This window comes from Protopterus annectens, chromosome 15.part0, assembly GCF_019279795.1.
Source record: "Protopterus annectens isolate FY-2018-M chromosome 15.part0, PAN1.0, whole genome shotgun sequence".
In the NCBI taxonomy this organism is placed as follows: domain Eukaryota; kingdom Metazoa; phylum Chordata; order Ceratodontiformes; family Protopteridae; genus Protopterus; species Protopterus annectens.
Window position 1 is genome coordinate 534,438,298 of NC_056749.1, and position 16,520 is coordinate 534,454,817.

The 16,520-nt window shown below is 38.3% G+C and overlaps 1 protein-coding gene across 2 annotated transcripts in view; it reads right to left on the reverse strand.

Moving 5' to 3' along the window:
* ALPK3 (alpha kinase 3) overlaps positions 1-16,520 on the reverse strand; it is a 1,816,810-nt gene that overhangs the window by 1,096,983 nt on the left and 703,307 nt on the right. For both annotated transcript variants that reach the window (XM_044057338.1, XM_044057337.1), the window contains one exon: positions 2,883-3,000. In XM_044057338.1, the coding sequence (XP_043913273.1) occupies positions 2,883-3,000 (118 nt within the window). The remainder of the gene's footprint in view (positions 1-2,882; positions 3,001-16,520) is intronic.

Below are 16,520 nucleotides of genomic sequence, written 5' to 3' on the forward strand. Positions count from 1 at the left end.
CACAGATTACTGTACTTGTTCTATTGGAGAAAGTAAGGAGACAGGTAGAGTAAAGTTAGCTTAGATGGTCTGGGGGAAGGGCATATATACAATATAATGAAATGAAGGCAGTGGTGTATGTTGGGGAACTGAAACAGGAAAGAGGTAAATTACCAGTGATGAGGAACAGCTAAACACTTAGGGTTGAAGCTCCTCTTTGTTATTATTACAGACAAGGTCCAACATAATGTGGAGGATAACAATCATCAAACAGATGGAAAGGTGGTGTGACAGACTGAAGAATTTGGTAGGACAGATGTTTGCTGTGCATGTGATGTGCTTTCCAAAAGTACTGAATTGGGTTCATCATTTTGCTATAGCCCCAAGGAAGAGATGCTAGGTCAATTTCAGGAGCTGTGTTACACATTAATCTGGCATGGTTAAAATGTGACAGTGGAAAGGAGGTCAGCATGAAGGATATTGCTAGTTTGTGGTGGATTTTGCAATATATGTAGCAGAAGTTAATCTGCTTAATACAGATGAAAGGAGAAGTGGTGAGAAAAAAGGCTGATAACATGAGAAACAGGTAGCACAGAAGGGGGATATAGTGCAGGGATAAAGACAAAACTCTGAAATTGTCATACAGATTCTGAAATGCCAAACAACAGTATGGTATTACATGACAGCACTTGGGGAAAGTCACTACTTAAGACAAAGTATCGATGCTAGAATTTAAAGGATGGAAAAAGAAGGTTTTGAGGGTGGCAGGTAATATTTAAGAAGAAAAGAAAGGGTAATGCAGAAATGGATTGAGTTGCAGGTTCAGTCTGGTCTAGAGAAGTGGGGATGTTTGAAGTATTAAACAGTTAGGAAACCTGCAAAAAGCTGTATGAAAGTTAATGGGGCACAAAACAAAAAAAGGAAAGACATCTGTGTGACGAGAAGAAAGGAAGTGAAGGAGGACTTACATGGCAGGGGACAAAAGAAGGTGAACATGTTGAAAGAGAGTTTGGAATGCAAGGATCTGTGGGGGGGGGGGGGGGCAGCTGTTGATCAATTAATGGAAGTGACCAAAGTTTCAAAAGGTTTGAGAGCTGTAGAATAAATGATGGACCTGCAGATAAGGTTAGCTCACAGGTGGTACATCACCCAAGTAAATTAAAGAAAGAACATTAATGTTCTCCAAGAAGGATTGACACAGACAAATAACTGGTGCTACAGTCATGTACTAAAACTAAATGCCAAGAAATGTGTAATAGTATCCTTTGGGAAGTTAGCCACCCCTGGTAACTATCATATTGACAATACACCCCTAAGAGTCAGCCTAGTAGCTAGGGACTTGGAGACACATGTAGACAGTAATCTTGCCTTTGACCATCACTCATCTATGGTAGTGAGGAAATCAACTTACATTGCGAAGGTTGTGAAGATAGGTAAAGGCTGCCAGATAGAATTTTGTAGATAATTCTGTCATTTGTAAATATTAATATAAGCCACAGGCTTGTTCTCTTAAATGGAAAAAAATGCTGTTAGATGTGGAACTGCAAAAATGTAACAACAGTGTACTCTGTTGTAACAAAGCTGATAAGTCAAGCATTTCATAATTGCCTTTGATCTCAGGGCTTGGAGCCAATATGTCTAGATGAAGGAATTCTGGCTACTGTTTTGAGACCAAGTGTATAGCAATGCTGTTGTTTGTCTTTTCAGCTTTTCCCGGTTAGAGGTCGCCACAGTGGAACTTCGGTCCACTAATGATTTTTTATGGTGCTGAGTTGCCAGCCCGATGCCCAACCTTCAGCGAAGGCACGCCCATTCACGCATGTCTTTTGGAGGCCAGTGTATAGCAATGTAACAGTCAGAATTACTATTTTATTTCCATGAATAAGATATAATAATCTTTTCAGGCAAACAAATGCAGTATAAGAACCAAAGCTAAATATATACTGTGCAACATATGATGGGCATCAATACACCTCTGCATATATGAGTATGCTACTGTGTACATCTCTATGTGTGTGTGTATGTGTGTGCATACACGTGCACTCCCATATAATATCCCTACCTGTTTATCTTCGAGTATAATTTTTTTTACATTATTTTTGGTGACCCTTCCCTTCTAGATTTTCCCTCGTCAAAATCAACCTTTTACAGAAGTATCATTTTATATGCATAATTACCTTTTACAAACCAATCTCCTTACATTAACTTGCAATGTACAAAAAGGAAAACAAAACCAGCTGTCCATTTTATAAAACTGCACAGGTTTAAATTGTACAGATATTACTGCACTCTCCAGAGATTTGTAAGGCTCTTGGCTCACAGTACTGCCAATACCTCTATAATGCATACATCTTAATGTCTTATTCCTTACTTTCTATGCACCCCACTGCTGAGGTATACCCAATCAGGTTTCTGGCAGGTAAAATCTGGCAGTATTTACAGACAGCAAAAAATTCTAGAACATTAGGACTAAATCAGATGGTTAACCTGAATAAGGAAATGTCAACATGATCATCTGACAGTCAGTTCCTAAGTTTAATTTTATCCCTCATCAACAGACTGATGATTACATGTGTCCTCTGCTGTCCCCTCCACAAGCATTATGGATAGGGTCTGCCAGCTTAGGTCATCGATTATGACTCAAATACCAGTCACATGTACAGAAGATAATGGAATTAATTTTTATAAAGGTCTACAGAATGATTGCTGCATAATTTTTCCATTCTTTAACATTAGGGTGATTTAGGCATGTCGCATTAATCATAATCATGTATTCGGGAAAAAAAATCATGTCTTCAGACACAGCTTATGTCTTCAAATTTAATACCACCACGTGAAACTGGATTCTATATTCTTTAACAGTTGAATATTTGTGTTTTAATAATTTACCAAAAAAACCTTACCTATAAAGTTGAAGAGTATGCTTTTTTCCATTACGGAAAATTTGATATTTTGGCAGCCCACAGTATCGGTCCATTTCCAAATCGTCTTTATACCATGTTAGCTCTGGTTCTGGATACCCTGAAAATGCCATATTAATGCAGTTAAATTTGACCAATCAGAACCACATTGTCTACAAAGCCATGCAAATTTTTGAGAATCAAAAAGCATATCTAGTTATCAGTATACCAATTTGACTTCAAATATATAAAGAGTAACTGTTCTATCAGTTGTTTGTTTGCTTTTTTCTGTTTTTTTACTACCAAAACTTGACATACTTATCTACCTTCCTAGGCATAGTCAAGTACTTAAGTGAGTAAATTTTTTTTTAGAGCAGCTCTTACAAACATTATGACTCGGACAGTACAGAATGTTTAGAACTGTCCAAACTAGTGTCTGCTGTATATAGCTATACAAAACATGCTCTCATTAACACCTATGTGGTTTGGAGTCACACCTCTAGCAGCCTACACACATCTTGCATTTCTGAGCACTTTCTGAAAAATAAATTTCAAAAGCATAAGATCAATAAATGTAAAATATTCTGCAAACAGTCATCATCTTCTTTCGGCTGTTCCCGTTAGGGGTCGCCACAGAGGATCACCTGTTTCCATTTCTTTCTGTCCTCTGCATCTTGCTCTGTCACACCAACCACCTGCATGTCCTCTCTCACCACATCCATAAACTTTATCTTAGGCCTTCCTCTTTTCCTGTTACCTAGTACCTTCATCCTTAGCATCTTTTTCCCAATATACTCAGGATCCCTCCTCAGCACATGTCCAAACCAACGTAATCTTGCCTCTCTGGCTTTGTCTCCAAACCTTCCAACCTGGGCTGACCCTCTAATATACTTATTCCTAATCCTGTCCACCCTCGTCACACCCGGTGCAAATCTTAACATAATTAAATCTGCCACATCCAGCTCAAACTCCTATCTTTTTGTCAATGCCACTGTCTCCAACCCATATAACATAGCTGATCTCACTACCCTCTTGTAGACCTTCCCTTTCACTCTTACAGGTACTCGTCTGTCACAAATCACTCCTGACACTCTTCTCCACCCACTCCATCCTGCCTGTACTGTCTTCTTCATCTCCCTTCCACACTCACCATTACTCTGAACTACTGACCCCAAGTATTTAAACTCATCCACCTTCGCTACCTCTACTCCTTGCATCCTCACCATTCCTCTATCCTCCCTCTTATTCACACACATATATTCTGTCTTAGTCCTGCTGACCTTCATTCCTCTTCTCTCCAGAGCATATCTCCATCTCTCCAGGGTCTCCTCCACCTGTTCCCTACACTCACTATAGATCACAATGTCATCTGCAAACATCATAGTCCATGGGGACTCCTGTCTGATCTCGTCTGTCAACCTGCCCATCACCATTGCAAATAACCAAAAAATTGGAGTGCAAAAAGCCAAAGAAAACTGTGAAACTTCTGTAACTTCTTGTTCGAAGTGTTTTAATGAATATAACAAACTGCACAGACCATAACGTTAATGCAATTCCAACAACACAATTTCCAAGCGTTTTCATCCAAACGGACTTCATCAGGTCTGATGAAGTCCGTTTGGATGAAAACGCTTGGAAATTGTGTTGTTGGAATTGCGTTAACGTTATGGTCTGTGCAGTTTGTTATATTCATTAAAACACTTCGAACAAGAAGTTACAGAAGTTTCACAGTTTTCTTTGGCTTTTTGCACTCCAATTTTTTGGTTATTGGTATCCTTTGAGTGCATCCAGTATTTTTCGTAGACCATTGCAAATAAGAAAGGGCTCAGAGCTGATCCTTGATGTAACCCTGCCTCCACCTTAAACGCATCCGTCACTCCCACCGAAGACCTCACCACTGTCACACTACCCTCGTACATATCCTGTACCACTCTTACATACTTCTCTGATACTCCTGACTTCATCATACAATACCACAACTCCTCTCTAGGCACCCTGTCATATGCTTTCTCTAAGTCTACAAAAACACAATGCAACTCCTTCTGACATTCTCTGTACTTCTCCATCAACACTCTCAGAGCAAACATCGCATATCAATGTTATCAGTAATAAGTATTCTTTATAGTGACAACAGTCATTGCATTCATAATGCATACAAACCTCAAATTATATTTTTTGCTAAACTTTCACAAAGTCTCATATCTTGGAAAATGTACAACCTAGATCTATATTGTTAGAACATTTTTGTTAACCAGACATAAGCTTTCACATGTCAATAAGACATTCATCTATGCGTGCATGTTTATTGAGATATTTACAGAAATATGCAAACATATGCTTAATTATACAATTAACAATATAAATAATTCTGACTATCACTCAAGATGAGCCACTTACAGGGCAAATATCACTGACTGTTTTCTTCAACATCATCTAAGCTTTCACCTGATGTCATGCAACAGTTTGTAAATCACTTAGTTTTTGAAGTATTCAGGTATAGTGTGATATAAATGGACATTAACAATGAATTTCACCATCTCCCAGAATGGCATATCACATCACCTTCAATAACATCCAGGGCACTCAGTTATGAAAATATGAACACAAATATGAAAATATGAATAGAAAGTGAAAACAGTGATTAGCTTCTCTACTACAGCACTTCCCAGATTAACAGTCTTAGTGTCATTTTGTTAATAACTCCTTGCACTTTCTATTACTGCCTATTATTAGCTGGTAAGTTGCTTAGTTAAAGATGCCAGACCTAAAAAAAGATCTGAATGCCATAAGGAGCTATGGGTGTGAACTGGGAATACACAAAAAAGGCATTTTAGGCTTGAATGAGTTGTTATAGGAAAGCACCTCCAACAACAATCTTCTTATGGTAATGAGAGGCAACATTTGAAAATAACGTGTCTCTTTTTGAAGTATATAGGGGCAGATTTGGAGAGTTGAGCACACTTTTTAATGACAGGTGGATGTTAACGGCATCAAGAGGTCTATGTACAAAATATACATTTATGGCTACACCCCTGTACAGTAGCGTTTAAAATGTAACTGCCTTGATGGCTGATAAATCCAAAATAGGAATGTTATGTAAAGCTTTTGAAATGAGGAAATTGCTGCCTTACTCCTAAACTAGCATGTTTGTATCTTGCAAACCAGCCAAAGAAAGGCACAAAAATTGTCTGTCATCAAAACTGCTCATTTCTAAGATTTCTTCATTATTGGATTTGCCTTCTACCTAGACACATGAGAAATTCTGTGATACGAAGGTCCACTGATGAACTGTGTCTCAGACTATATGGCTGGACTGAATCACTACTTTTCAATGTGATGTGGGTATATGTACATAGCAAACTGAATATTCATTTGAGCAGTGACATCGTGGACTCACCTCTGTGCACAAGAAAATCAACTGCAAATCTGCAGGTAAATGAGTTTACTTCTGTACAAAGGTACTGGAAGGCAATACATGCTACTGACTTCCTAAAGTAGATGGAGTGCTATGCTTACTCTCACCTTAAATCTTTTGACTTTTTTCTCAAGGTGGTCTCCTGGACTCAACCACAATTTGAACATTAGTTATCTGTTCTTTTTCTATCCTCTTCTGACACCTCTCCTTTAATTTCTTTGCTTCTTATTCGTTTCTCCCATGCATCCCTGCTCTTGCATTCAAACTCTATCTATAATTTCCTTTCCTTTCCTACTTTACTAACATTCACAGTTGCACTAATATATCTTTTTCTTATGTATAGTGCCCAATGCACCTCATTCGTGTTTGGAAATTGTTAAAGTATTATGCTATTAGAACAGAGTGTGTTTTTGTGTGTATTAGTTTAGATCTGTTCTGCTGTGTTTTTGTGTGTAATGTATTATCATGGAGCTTTTCTCCCCGGGCCTCCACTGAAAACGGGCTTTCGGGCCCAGTGGACTTCCCCGGTTATCAAACTGGAAATAAATAAATAAATAAATAAATGTTCTCCCTACAGAAGACAAGATAGTATAAAAACAAAAATGTGTTGAAATTATACTCAAGAGGGCCTGCATAATGTCACAATTCAGTCCAGAGTCAAATGGTTGGTAAGTGAGTGCAAGAAATGGAGTGGTGTGGAAAACGCCACAAGATACCTGGAGAAAGTATGCTTTAAAAAATATTGCATTTCCAGAGGTCTTCAAATAATGGTATGTTTTTGTGTATGTGTGTGTGTGTGTGTGTGTGTGTGTGTGTGTGTGTGTGTGTGTGGTTTCTAATATCAGCACTGTTAACATTCCTCAATTTTCTCAAGCCCCCGTTGGCCTTTCTAAGGACTTATAACTGTAGTAGGGAGTTCCTTAACTAATACGCAATGTAATTATAATAAAGCACATTACTCTCTATATAAAAGTATAATAAGAAGCAAACAATTTAAATCTTTATCAAAGAAAAGGAGAGAAGTAGCTTTACTGTTAAAAGAGTGACTATTTGACAAAGCTCTGCTGTTATTGCAAGTGTACTTACACAATTGTACTCACTTCTTTGGGGAAATCATCAAACAGCTTTTGTGTTATCTGACTGCCTCAAAGCTTGGCTTTGGAAGGGTCTTTTATCTTGCTGGTATAAAAGTATTATCTTTGTGTGACTTTATGCTTATCTTGCTGGAAGCTCCATTGTGATTGACTGAGAGTGCTTCTAAAACAATCTGGAAATACTGTTAAAAAGTATATTTTTGCACTCGATCAAACTGTTCAGTGATTTTTAACAGTACTGCACTGTTTTATTTACTTGCTTGACTGCATTATTACTTACCTGTGTTTGTATTTATATATTTGCTTGACCTCTGCCTGAAATTTTTCTCCCATCCTCTGGCCAAATTGACGTTGTGTTCTTAAACTTTTTGTTTTTTGCAGTTGCTTGCCCCTATTGTAACTTTCATCTGGGACACTCCTCCCAGTCCCATCTCATTAGCTCATTCTACCTGTTCACAGGTTAGTACTACACTAACTGCCCTTGTGAGCCATTGTAAGCTTAGCCAATTATCCCTTGTGAGACTCAAACCCTGCACCTTGTGTTTGTAAGGCAAACACCTTAACCATTAGGCCACCCTCCCAACCCCAACACAGAGAGATTATTTGAGAAGGCTGACCCCCTTAACCTTGAATTATTTCTGTTCCTCCTCTATCCCTTTTCACTTTACTTAAAAAAACAGGTTATTCAGCCCTTTTTACTGTATTTGTGTTTCCTTCTCCTACTGCATTACTTCATCTTGCTTTTTCTGCTACTTGCTGCTTGTTCTCTAAAGCGTTCAACTGCAACTTTTATGCTGCATTTATTACTGCTTGCTTATAGCCTGTTTAAATTGTAAGTGTTATTCTAAGCCTCTTAGTTTTGGTTTAAGCACTTGGGCTTTAGGCCTAACCCTTAGCTCTCCCTGGCCTTTTTCCCACAGATTCTGACAAATATGGATGGACATTTGCCTACAGTTCTCCTGCCAGTCTAGTTGATATGGGCATCCTGAGACAGTGTAGCAACTGCCTCATATACATGGACAACCATCTACTACTACCACCTAGGAGCACAATTTGTGAGGGATACAGTTACATTAGGAATCTAGAGTCTATGCTCTTTCGCTCACAAGCCAGTATATCTGGCAGTGAGAAGGTTGTCAACAAAATCACTACACTTCAAACACCACCCACACCTACACAACACACACCTACATATGTGGAGGTCCTCAACAAAAACATACCCAAACAAAGGAGACCTCTGTGGCAAAAACACACACGATCACCACAGCCCTCCACACCTCATGTCATGCACAGTCCACACACCTGTGTCGCACAGCCACTAAGGCTTAACCATAAGCCCAAAATATTATTCATAGAAGACTCCATTGTGAGACACAGAGATGTGCCTTTCACCAGGCTAGATAAGGAGAAAGTCATGGTTAGTTGTCTGTCAGGGGCCAGAAGCTGCCATATCACAAACGCACTCAAGTCTCTCAACAACCGGTACTGTTATGAATCTGTTATAGTCCATGTTGGCGTGAATGACTTGAGACGTAGCTCCCTGAACTATACAAAGAGAGATATGACTGAGCTCGCTGAATATGTGTCCCAGGAAGGTATGATGCCTCAATACAAACAGAAAATTACTGACTATAACAATTGGCTTAGTTTCTGGTGTCATTCCAGGGGGATCCAGTACCTAACAGCCTGGCAAGATATAACTGACAGACCATGATGTTTTGCCAGAGATGGCCTGCATCTGTCTCACTTGGGTTTCAGGCTTCTGGCAAAGGTTCTTGCCTCCCCTATAGTGCCTTTTCTAGGAAAAGTGATGAGGTTAAAACTACCAACATAAAACTTTCAACAAAACGCACATTAAAGGTCATGCTGCTAAATGCTATTAGTCTAAACATGAAACTGCACTCATTGCAAACATTCTTAACCCTGGAAGATGCTGACATCTGTGCAGTCACTGAAGCCTGGTTCAAAGTTGTGGAGAGCACCCCAGCCTTACCTGGTTACTCATCCTGTAATACATTCAGACCTCAAATTGTGGGCAGTAAAGCCAAGGGAGGTGGAGTTTCAATACATATTAAAGACATCCAAACCTCTAAGCTTGTCAAACAGTATTACGGACAGGAGACACTCCAGGTGCAGTTAACCATTGATAAGACCTCTATTAAAATCATAGCTAGCTACCGGCTCCAAATTTGACTAAAGATGCCCAATCTGCCTATCTGGACCTCTTCAAATCTATCAAAATTCAACCCTTTACCCTGATCCTGTGCAATTTTAACTACCCAAACATAGATTGGAAAAACTACTCATGCCAGAACACAAATGCCCAGAGATTCCTCAATTTTGTCAAGTGCAAACACCATAGAACAGCTAATCGATACCCCCACAAGAGGTAATAATATCTTGGACTTGGTATTAACCAGCATGAGTAACCACTGCAGCATCCATACAGTATCATCCTCCCAGGTAAGATCCAACCAGAAAGCGGTCACTTTTGAAGTTATCATCTCTCCCGACCATCCCCCTGTCTAGCTAGAGTCAAACAAAAGTACTTCTCCAAAGCTGATTACAACCTTCTGAGGGATGGTATAAACAGCTTGACAGCCCCCTCCCCCTCTGTAGGAATTGGCACCAATATCCACAATACACCAAAGCACTATATGAGCATTTATATAGATGTATGGAATCAGGAATAACCGACAGGACAAAATCATCCTCTGCAAAGAAGAATAAACCTGTCTGGTGGACATCTGCAATAAATAAACTATAAGAAAAAGAAAAAAATTGCTGCCCAGGATCAAGAAGAAGCAGGTGCCCAATTGGAAGCAATCTCTCCTTAGCCTGAACAAGCAAATAAGAGCACTAGTGAAATTCTCCAAAGCAAACTTCAAATCCAAATTGGCCACATCTACTGGAGACAATCATAAGGCCTTCTTCACATATGTCTGCACTCTCAAAGGAAGTACTCAGATCTGCTCAGAACTGGTGGTCAAGGAAACCACATATAAAAATACTGTAGAGATAGCCAACTTGCTGGCTGACAGATTCAGCAAAAACTTCACCCCTCTGTCTCCTCCATCTGTAAATCAGGACAGCCCCAGTACCTGCCCCCTTCCCCTTATATCTAGGGAACAAGTCATCACTGCTCTCTCAAAGGCAAAATATATAGCCTCCATGGGACCCGCTAACATCCCAGGCTGCATCCTACATGAACTCAGACAGGAACCTGAAGCACCAATAGGTGCCCTATTCAACCAATGCCTGAGTACCAGCTGAGTGGAGGATAGCTACTGTCATCCTTTTGCACAAAGGTGGAGCATCCACTGATATGCGAAATTATAGACCCATCAGCCTAACTAGCCTGATCTGCAAGGCCATGGAACAGATTATCATGGACCTCATTAACAAGGACATTGGCAACCTCAAAACACTCGATCCCACAATTTCACTTCGTCAAGAGGAGGTCATATTTGTTAAATTTGGTCAACTTTTTTGAGACAGTCACCAAAGCTATGGATGAGGGGATGATGGTGCACACCGACTACCTTGATCTGGCCAAAGCCTTTGACACTATTTCCCACTCGTGCATAATAAATAAACTCTCTCAACTAGGCATCAATTCATATGTTACCAGATGGGTAGCAAACTGGCTCACTGATAGAACCCACCTAGTCAAAATAGGGGAAGCCACCTCAAGCAGTAGACCCGTAAAAAGTGGTGTACCCCAGGGATTGGTCTTGGGACCTCTGTTATTTGGGATATACTTTTCTGAGCTGCAGGCCAAAACCAGTGGACTATGGCTAACCAGATTTGCAGATGACTGTAAGCTGGATACTGTCATCAATTTCCCTAGTGATGTGGACATCCTTCAAGAGAGTCTCACCCTGACAAATGACTGGTGACAGAAACATGACCTCAAGCTGAATACCAAAAAAATGCATCATAATCATCATCATTGGGGAGAGTAACACCCCCACAAATGATCACATTAATAACAAAATCCTAAGCATGCAATCAGTCGTGAGGGATTTGGGCACTCAGGTTGATAGAAACCTAACTTTTGACCAACATGTTGCTTCAGTTGTATGGAAAGCTTTCTACGTGGCCCACCTCATAAGTAAAGGTATCTCATTCAGGAACAAAGAGGTCATAACATCCTCATATTCTCCCCTTATAAGGCCCATTATTGAGTACAACACTCCTTTTGGCATGCACCTCACAAAGCACGCACAGCAGCTGAAGAGACCACAGAGGTTCCTCACCAGGAAGGATCCAAGGCCTCAAACATCTACCATACACAGATAGCTAAAAGCCCTGTCCCTCTACTCAGTTTCATACAGACTCTTCAGAGCTGACCTCTGTCTGGCATAAAAGCAATCTCAGACCCCATCTTGATGGGACTGCTGCATATCTGCAAGTCAAGCTCCATTCGAGCAATGAGCATGCACAACCTCAACCTGGTCTGTGACATCACTTGTTGGCAGGATAAATTTGTGCCCCAGAGACCCCCATCTATGGAATACACTCCCTCTCCATGTAAAGCAGAGTACCTCATTACCCCTTTTGAAGTGCAACCTGGATAACTGGATTGGAAACAGAAAATACATCCCTGGGATTCCACCTGTGTCCCTGCTGGACAGGGACATCAGGTGCTAACTTGTCTAAACATGGGCTAAACTCTTGGCTAAGCTTATAAGGGCCTCAGGGCCAATAGCCTAGTAACTTCTTATGATCCTATGATACTACATAGTTAGATTACCAAGTAGTACTATCATGCCCAAGGGCCAGTTACATGATTCCTTGAAGTATAGCCAGACCAGAATATGTCATTTCCCTGGGATGTACATCCAACTTATTGTATTTTGTGAATGTGTGGGCAGTAAACCACGTTATAGATTTCCTGTTCTGCAGACATTTTCCTGAAATATGCTGTCCCTATTAGAATCAGTTGTCACTGTGTCCTGAAGTTATTTTTATAGCAAAAGATAATACAGTTTGCCAACCATTTACAAAGAGTCTGTTTACTGACCGACTGTCCTTCTTTTACCTTTTTAAAAATGCAAAAGGTTGATAAGTGAACTCAATGGTCCTTCTTGTGATTTGTTTTCAAATATACCTTTCAGCATGTAATACTACTTAATATGTTTACATATGAGAGCTTGAAATTCTGAAAACCTTCTGCCAGAAATAACCCCCAATCAAAAATAGTGCCTTCCATGAGAGGTATTTCAAGTCTGCTGAATCTACTAGCTCAGAAGGAGTACAGTTATATTTCCAACATAAAATTCAAATCCTAAAGAGGAGGTTCTGTCTTCTTGGAAGTCTTAAGTGAAGGGTCCCTTTAAAAAGGCCTTGACAGAAAGAAGAGCTGCTGTGAAAGTTAGGTAATAGACAGACAAAGACTGAAGAAATCTGAAGCTTAACTGAAGAATAAGCCACATTTAAATCAAATAATCGATACCTTGATATCAGTTATATATTTTTCTAGATTTATTTACACTGTGTCCTCTTGTTCTCCATTTCAAATATTGAAATCATTGACCTTATTATGTCTTAATCTGAAAGGATTACTCAGTTTCCCTTTATAGGTTTTTTGGCATGTAGGTGCCTCACTTGTCCAACCTTACATTTTAAAAAAAGTGTCACATTGTTAAATTAAACTGACAAGTAAATATCTCCTTTACTGTATTTTGCAATTCTTGCTTAAAAGTTGATAGTTCAGAGCACTCTGGAAATATATCATCCCAATTTAATCTCTCTTCATCTAACATCTCCAACACGTTATTAGCCTGTGGGAACTTTTTTCTAATCAACTTGTTGTATAAAAATAAACATGTTAAGATAGCTTGACTTCTTTTAAAATAATCATTACTTACAGAAAGAAAAAAAAACGTTACTTGGTGTGACATCCCTCCTCTGGGACAGTGATCAAGGAGCCTCAATGGGGGAATCTTCACTTAGACTAAAAATATATATACACAGTATTTTCAGATGTAACTCTCTGCACCAAGCACAATTTCCCTTAAGAGCACACAGGCAGCACATTCCAGTCCTGGGGCTGGACTCCCTCTCCAGGCTCCAAATAAGAGTCCACCTTTCTCTCTCCAGAAAGTAGTGATCTGTGTCCCTGTTCCAAGTAGCTGGCACATACACTCTTTGAGATTTGATTTTCACACACACACACCTGGGAAAGGCTGGCACAGATTTACCCGCTATGACACATCCATCCAGACTAAAAGGTAGATTCAATGTCACCAGCCACTGGCTCTTACCAGGGTACCCAGTTACTCTTAGTGAAATTAATACTTATACAAATGGTAGTGTTAACCAAACAACAAGTCTTTCAGGAGCATGACGTTACAGTGCCACCAAATAAATGCAATTATTCTTAAAGGTTAAAATATTTTCTAAAAGACCAGCCAGAATGAAAGGTATAAATATATTTTATAATAAATAATAAAATAGAAAACATGAAAATACTGAATATACCAACACAGCTACAACATAATATCCACAAAATGCACTGGTACTGGATAGCAATTCACAATAACTCCACGGCTTGGACAGTGAAAACAGTTTATTACCAAAACCAAAAATAAAAAATACAAACTCCACCAACACAACGGTTAAGCGCTTTCATCTGACTAATGCAGACTTCATCAGAACTATGACAGGTGGTTCTGCATCAATTAAATATACTTTTAGGTGCCAAAAAAAACATTTCTCCTATGAAACTTTTAAAGATATATCCATTTGATTCATTAGTAAACATGACAATGCTTAACTTAAACTATCCCTATTGTAACACCAAATACTCATTCTGCTGAAAAGTATCTAAAAACTTCTAAAGACATAAATGTTGTGTAAAATGTGGAATATAAATAAAAATATATATAAAATATATAATATATAAAATATGAAATATGAAAATTCCATATCAGATACATATGAATTGACTAATACTGTTTAGATTAACCATAATATACCATAAAAACCTTGGAGGTTGAAATATATAAATATAAAAATATAAAAAATATATAAAAAAAACAACTACTAAACCAAAGGGGCTAAGTTAAACACAAAAAAGGTTTAATACTTATAAAATCATTAATACATGGGAGTCTAGTGGCATCAGTGAGTATCTGCCATTTACTCTCTTTCATAGCCAATAGGGCTTTAACATTTCCTCCAAAGCTGTAATACTAACCTGATCAATAATTGCAAATTTAAAATGATGCGTATCCCCACTTTTTAATATGTGTCTATAAAGGGCATTCTTTTTGTCTTTAATTCTAATACTACAAAGATGATCATAAATACTTCGTCTCAGCTGTCTCTCTGTTTTTCCTATATAAAACGCTGAACATGTGTCACATGTTGCTAGATAGACAACATATTTGGTATTACAATTACCTGCCCTACATCGTACATATGTCTTATTGAAATTGTCCAATTTAAAACCCATTGTTTCATTGATATTACAGCACTGATTGCAATCTTCCACATTTCCTAGTTCCTTTTGTCATCACATTTGTATCATGTATGTAGGATTCTAAAATCCTTTTAAGGTTAAATCCTGTCTTATAAATAAATTTAGGATGGGTACCCAATACCTGGGCTAATTCATCATCCATTGTTATCAAATTACAATGTTGCCTTACAATGTTTTCTATATACTGAACTACTGGGGAATACATTAACACACAGACCCTATTACTATGGTCCACTATTATTTTATTCACCTGTGATGAAACTTCATGTGTTAAATGACCTAGTAAAGGTATGAACTTCTTGCCCCACCCCTTGCTAATGTATCTGACAACATCATTTAATAAGGGTTCAGGATATCCTCTTACACTAAACATTGACTTAATTAAGCCTAGTTCATTAACCATAATTTCTCTAGTCGAGGACATTCGAGCTGCTCTAATGCACTGCCCCTTAAATACATTTTTAAATACATGTTTGGGGTGATTACTACTAAACTCTAAATAATCATTAGAGAATGTCTCCTTTCTATATATATATACATGATACAAACCCTCCGTCACCATGACTAATATAGGTATCCAAATATGCTGTGCCACTTTCATTAATATTAAAAGTGAATTTTAAAAAATCTGTCGTATTGTTAATGTAATTGATGAAAGGATGAATCTTTTCTACTGGGCCATTCCATAACACAAACAAATCATCTAAAAACCTCGTGTAGTATGTTATATATTGGTAAAATTCACAATTAAACAAGAATTCTGTTTCCCATTCAAGCATGACCAAATTGGCGAATAGGGGGCACAAGATGCTCCCATAGCAACGCCTCTAGTTTGTCTAAAAAAATTTGTTCTCAAAATATATATAATTGTGATCTAACACTAATCCCATCATATCGGTGATAAGACAAATTTTGTCCCAATCCATGTTTGAGTATATCCTCAAACTGTTACTGAAATAATCAAGTCCTTTCTCCTTGGGGATGCATGAAAAAAGATCAATAACGTCGATAGTGATGTAAATAAGATTCTTATTCCATAAATGTGATGTCAGATGTCCAAGAAACATCCAAGAATCCTTAATTAGATGGGGAATATTGTTATAAACTGGCTTAACCCATTTATCAATAGCAGCACCCAAGGGAAACATTTTTGACTTACTTCCTGATATAATGGGTCTGAATTGAGGACATTCCAAATTTTTGTGGACCTTAGGAATTCCTATAATAGTGGCTAATGTGGGGTATTCAACCTTCAGGAATTGGTAGACATCACTAGTAATTCTATGGTCTATCAGGTATTCTTCAATTGCTAGATCAATTTGTCTATATCCGATGTTTACTTCATTGAGGGAGATAGCTTCGTAGTTTCCTGATTGATATAAAATATTATATATTTCCTTGATGTAATCCATTTTGTTGTATAACACAATCCCTCCCCCTTTGTCGGGTTTCATAACCCTCACTTCATTATTTTTCACTAATGTTTGTAAGCAGTTGCGTTCTTCAGTCAAATTATCATTAATACCAGATGCTGTGTTCTTGTCAGTCTTATACATTTTGTAAAAATTATAAATATCCTGACTAACCATTTTTTCAAAACTTGCTACCACTGAATTACTACTGGGTATATATGTACTTTTCTT